At 35.8% G+C, this 6,000-nt stretch overlaps 1 protein-coding gene across 7 annotated transcripts in view; it reads left to right on the forward strand.

Annotated features, from left to right (window-relative positions):
• SRPK2 (SRSF protein kinase 2) overlaps positions 1 to 5,631 on the forward strand; it is a 144,654-nt gene extending 139,023 nt beyond the window's left edge. For all 7 annotated transcript variants that reach the window (XM_063448122.1, XM_063448123.1, XM_063448127.1 and 4 more), the window contains one exon: positions 2,726 to 5,631. In XM_063448122.1, coding sequence (XP_063304192.1) covers positions 2,726 to 2,910 — 185 coding nt within the window. In that variant the 3' untranslated portion in view covers positions 2,911 to 5,631. The remainder of the gene's footprint in view (positions 1 to 2,725) is intronic.
• The last annotated feature ends 369 nt before the right edge of the window (positions 5,632 to 6,000 follow it).

Consider the following 6,000-nt stretch of genomic DNA (forward strand, 5'->3'; position numbering starts at 1 on the left):
GCCAGGAATAGGAACAAAGTTCTGTAAAGTGAATGCAGATAGTAGAGATCATTTTATTTTGTTTTTAACTGCAGCTATGGTTTAAAGTTTGAGAGCATGAATGAAAATTCTGTAAATTTCCTGTTGCATTTTAGATTTATATACTGTATTGTATTTTTCATGTAATTCTTTTAATGGTCTTTCTTTCACACTCTCGTTGCACATACCTCAACTCAAGTTCTGCAGTTAATGGGGAAGATTTTCTTTGTATTTGGATGGGATGTCACTTGGACGTGTGTTCTCTTGCTGCAGAGGACAATTTGTTTTCTGTTGAATAAACTGCCTATGTGATATATAGATATATCCATCTTTTATTCTTTACATTTTGTGCAGAGAAACCTTTTCAGTGTGAGTTAATTTCCTCTATTGTCTAGTTTTCATTGTTGACTTAACCCTATTGGCTGCTATTATCTGGCCTACTATAGGTTAGGATATTTGTTAGTCGTTGAACTGTACACTTTTATTGGATATCTCATACACAGGTGTGTGGTCCAGCAAATGTGATCATTCATGGACTGCCCTTTACTCTGTCTTTATGGATTGAAACTGGCTGCATACACTTACAGCATTTTCTGCACTCTTTAATTATTACTTCCTCTGTCGGGGAGTTGTGTGTATTTTATTTATTTTAATTTTTTTTAGTTTCTTTTTTTGGGTGGATTGGGGTGGCTGCATTTTATGCATAAATTAGTGGTTTATTTTAGGCATTTTAAGGTGCTTGCATGTTTCCCTCTAAGTATCTGGTGTGTGTGATTATTTGAAAATGTCAAACCAAACTCCCAGCAGTTTACAGATTTTGGAGTGACTGTGCTATAACCAACACAGTGCTATCTGCTAGATCACTGATCCGCACTGCAGGAAATGGTCAGCCTTCCTGCCGAGAAAATAATCTTCACTGCTCTCCATTCACAAAGTAAACTGAACACTAAAGACGACTTCCTAATGACTGGCTGGAGTATAATTAACATGACACTGGGGTTTGCTTCCCTATCTTCATTTTACCTGTGCATGAAAGGCTAGTCAGCTGTTTCAACCTGCTAATCTTGTGCCCATGCACTGAGCTGGCCAAATTATTTCCTTGCTTGGAATTTCATGTTGCTTAGCAATATGTACGAGGCCTTCGCCTGCATCAGGCAGCAATATCTGCCCTCCAGACAGTACTCCTCTCATTCCCATATGTCACAGTGGCCATTTTAGTTCTCCTCTGCCTATTCTTGAGAAACTGCCCAGCTTTTCATCCTTATTATCAATAACCAGGCAATCTAAGGAAAAGAGATTTAATATTTAAAAATATAAAAATAAATTCTGATCTCCAGATAAACATTGGAATATTAAGGTTAAGCAGTAGAAGACTCCTGGCCATGATGCATGTGAATTAAGGTTTAGGCTGCTGCAGTTATTTTATATCAGAAGACAAGTGGTGGAGTAATAGTTGAATAACATGTAATCGTGAATCCAGAACCTTAAAGGAAAACATGTAAAGGCACAACGTTTTCAAAGTGATCACTTTTCAGTTAATTTTTTTTTTTTTTTTTACTGTGCACTTTTATTTGTAGCTGATACAGAACTGAAAGATGGTCTCACCAATGGTATGAGAAAGGAGGCTAATAACAGGCTTAATCACATGGGAATGTAGGCTTAAAAACAGGAAGTGCTTGACAAGGAATTTGCTATTTTAATTCAGTTGCCTCATAAGGTCTGAAAGGACAAGTTTAAAGCTGTAGGGTGTCTGTTCTACACTGGTTTTATTTTGGCATATGAGCAGTTAATTTAACAGAAAACTTTGCTTTTAACTTTTTTTTTCCCCTGGCTTGTCTGTGCCAATGTCCAATTTGGGGAGGAGGGGGAGGAGAGAGGTTTTGGTTAGACAGTTGCTTTTACTTCAGTTTAACGTCATGTAAAGCTGTATAATGTTTTGGTAAAGATGATTTTGTGACTTGTATTCTGCAAGAACACTTTAGCGCGATTGACTTCAGAGTGTGATTAAAATAGCTCCAATATACCACTCTTTGTCCTGTTTATTGACACCATCTGAAACGGTAAGTCAAGTTATAGCTGCAGGTGAGTTGAATTATGTGGGTTGAAAGAACGGATTGTGTGAATGTTTGGGAATCTAAAGTTATTCTTGATAGTTTCTCAATTTATGTAAAAGTTGTCATGCTGTAAAAGCTTAACAGCCCTGCTTTACAAAGAGTTGGCTGTGTAATTTATTAAAGATGAATTGTGAAATGCTAGAATTTCAGAATCTTACCACATAAAACTAGAGTGGACAAAATGGCTACTCACACATTTCAGGATATTTGGGTAAATGCATTTTCATATTTCCTATATATGCTTTGTGTTGAGTTTAGCTTCCCTATTAAAATTAACGGGATACTTTTTTTTTTTTTTTTTTTGTTAATCTGTCTGCAAATTAGTTTTGCTGTATAACAAACTCTGCTAGCCCTAGTAATGTATTAATGAAAAAGAGAAGATCTATTTTCTGTACAAATTAGACTGTATTTATAATTACCTCCATTAACTGTATGCATAAAGATATTTAAATCGTTTTAAAACTAGACAGCAGGAAAATAGAGCTTCTATATTTGTTCTTTGTCAACTTTAAATAGCCCGTCAGGCATGATTTGTCGTTTGTACATCTATGAAGATTATTAATTTTTTTTTATTTTTGTTTTTCCATACTCAGGAGAGCTTCGACACATAACTAAACTGAAACCTTGGAGTCTGTTTGATGTCCTGGTGGAGAAATATGGATGGCCTCAAGAAGACGCTGCCCAGTTTACAGATTTTCTGACACCAATGTTAGAAATGGTTCCAGAGAAGCGGGCATCTGCTGGCGAGTGCCTCAGACACCCATGGTTAAATTCTTAGCAAATATCCCAAGATTCTGGTTGTGCTCCGTTGCTTTGGACCTAAACACGGACGGTCACAAAATCAATAACAAGATTGAGTGATTTGGCTTCAACCTCAGATCGTTTCATTTTCATTTTGAAGTCCTTTTTCTCTGTTTTTATTTTGCTTGGTGTGCGCTGTGGTCATTTGAAACGTTAGCCTCTATGTCTTTAGCTATAAGCTTTACTGACCCATTTTTTCTGGGGAAGAGAAGGGAGGGAGAAAAAAAAAAATAACAAAAAAATGCTTAGTATCTGGTCTTGTTTTTCATGTTACGTGGCATTCTGATGTCCAATTTCTGAAAAAGGAGTACATTTTTTTTTCACATGTCTGCCAGATTTTGTAATTATTTATGAAGATAAGTTTTAGCAGATGTTGGTTAAATCCATACTTTTGAAATAAATAACAGGCCTGATATATGGGTACTGTACAATTTTTACCCTGACAGAGGGATTACCATCCTTGTACTATAGTGTATGTACATTCACTTTGTAAATGTTTATTTTCATTAAAACCTCTGCAGTGCTAGGGCTACAACGTGTTGTGTGGCCCTTAAGTCTGACAAGGTTTCTTACGGGATAGGTGGTTTAAATTCCAAAGCAGGCCTATATTCTCCAATTTTAGGAAGGTTTGTGCATGTTATCTACACTTTTGTTTTTGTCTTTAACTATTGGGTTTTGTTGGGTTTTTTTTTTTTCCCCTTAGGTTTTGGTGAATAAAAAGCTGCTCTACTTTTTATCAATGTTCTTTGCAAAATAGTACTCCAAATGGCACTTTAAGGGAGTTAAATTCATGGTATTTCAAATTAGTGCTTTTCTATTGCAACTCTTTCTTCTGATTACAATTGCGGCATCCTTTTTCTGTATTGAAGCAGGAATGAATAACTAAACCTATGAAAAGGTTGCAATAGAGAAAAGTCATAGATAAGCCAGACTGTGTCTAACTTCTTCTTTGCCTGGTATTCAAGGTGCAAACAAAAGTTAAAGGTTAGGTAAAAGTCATTGAGCTCATTAAACCTCCCACCAGTCTTTTGGTGGGGAGGAGAAAGTTTGATTATGGTATTTTATTCATTTATAATAAACAGTGTGTTCTGTTCCCACAAATAAGAATTGCTATTTTAAAGTTAATTGTTCTTCAGGGATTTCCAAAAAGCAGATCACTGTTAGGTGATGTGGTTTCCTCAGGGGTCCAAGCAAAACAGGTTGCTCAGTGGAAATGATTATTGAGGAATCTAGACGTAGCAGGTCATTTTAAAAGGATGTGATTCTTCAGAGGTCTACGAGAACCTGGTCTCCTTGAGGATGTTTCTTTAGGGCAGGCGTGCCCAAAAGGTAGATCCCCAGATGTTTTAAAACTACAGTATCCATGATCCATGGCCATTCTTCAGGCATTCCAAAGCATCATGGTAGTTGTAGTTCTAAAGCATCTGGGGATCTACCTTTTGTGCATCCCTGCTTTAGGGTTTTACATGATGCAGGTTACCATTTGAGGACGCAGTGCTTTAGGGAGTTAACTAGAAGTTCCAGGTCCAATTACAGGATGTGTCCTATGATTATTTCCATTGCTATTTTCAGTGACTTCTGTTCCAGTAATTTGCCATTCCAAAGCATTGGGGGGGGGGGGGGGGGGAAATGTCTTTAAAAGTTTCAAAACAGACATTGTGATGGCATGATACCATGGGTTTTTGCCACATAAAATAATATTCACATGTGTATTACATTAACTTAAACTATTACCATGGAGGCATATTAATGTGTATGATGTCTCGGGTAACAAATATATTTTTTGCAAGAATGCAAAAATAATAAAAAATAAAATTATATGGGTTTTAAAGTCAATGTTTTTTGCTCTGCAGTGTGTAATTCAGTGGGCGAATTTAGACCTTTAATGAATATTAACTAGCCCATCTCACGATTGCTTAGTTGTACATATAATTCAGCATTATTTTTTTTAAACGAATTGCACTGGTTATATGTATTTTGGATAAACTAACTACTCAGCAATTCATTTTCCCTTTCGAACGTTCAAGTTTTGTTCAAGTGCTCCTGTTCAGAGTAATAGGATTAAACTGTTCTAGAATATTCAGATTTTAGAATGTAAGCAGAGGTCTGTTTAACCTCCTTTTAGAAGTCAGTGGATTGAATGTAAATTTATTTCTGGTTTTTAAAAAAATAAAAAAATGATGTGCCACTTTTTTCCCCCTTAACTTATCCATTGCAGTTTAATCACAAGCCATTGCAATAATTAGATGTGAAAATACCCTGTGTTGTAACAGTAACCAATTGTGGTTTACAGTGCTTGCAGTTGTCCAATAAAATTGTATGTTTTTTTTTCCCCAGATTTTTTTGTCTCTACTGAATAATTACTTTTTCCTTTTTTCTTTTCTTTTTTTTTTTTTTTTCTTCATCCTTCCATTCAATTGTTGCTTATAATAAAAGTTGGAATAAAGTAGTTTGGTTTTGCCGGTGCACCTTTTAGTTATTAGTGGTACAGATTTATTTGGATTCTAAGCATAGCATACAACTGTGATTGTGGGTAATTAAAACATTTGTGAAGTACTCGACTATATGGAATCCATAAATTTTATATTGATATATTAGCCCAAACAATTGTTCAAAGATCATTTGGCTACTTGAAAATGCAAGAAATCTCAATGTATTCTTCCTGGTAAAACTTTCAAAATAAATCATTAAACAAGCAGACCTTCCCCACTTTCCTTCGATATTTTTTTTTTCTTTACCCAGATCTTTGACACGTGGCTTATTATATAGGAAACGAGATACCAGTGCCCTGTTAAGACATATGCCTGACTATTGTTCTTGAAAACCAATACACTGTGAAAGAGGAAGGCTTCTGGTAACTGACTGTATGTACCTAAAGCCACTTTTGGGCAAAACAAAAAAAAATCCCTGACTATTATTTAAAGGGTTTCTTTAATGTTAGGAATACAAATCTGCCCCATGGAGCATACAGGGTTAAAACCATTTATTCACTTACCTGATTCCAGCACAGATCTCCCTTGCCGCTGAATCGGCGCTCCTCCAGTGTTATCCAGGGGTTGACCTAATG

The sequence above is a fragment of the Pelobates fuscus genome, chromosome 3 (assembly GCF_036172605.1).
Source record: "Pelobates fuscus isolate aPelFus1 chromosome 3, aPelFus1.pri, whole genome shotgun sequence".
In the NCBI taxonomy this organism is placed as follows: Eukaryota; Metazoa; Chordata; class Amphibia; order Anura; family Pelobatidae; genus Pelobates; species Pelobates fuscus.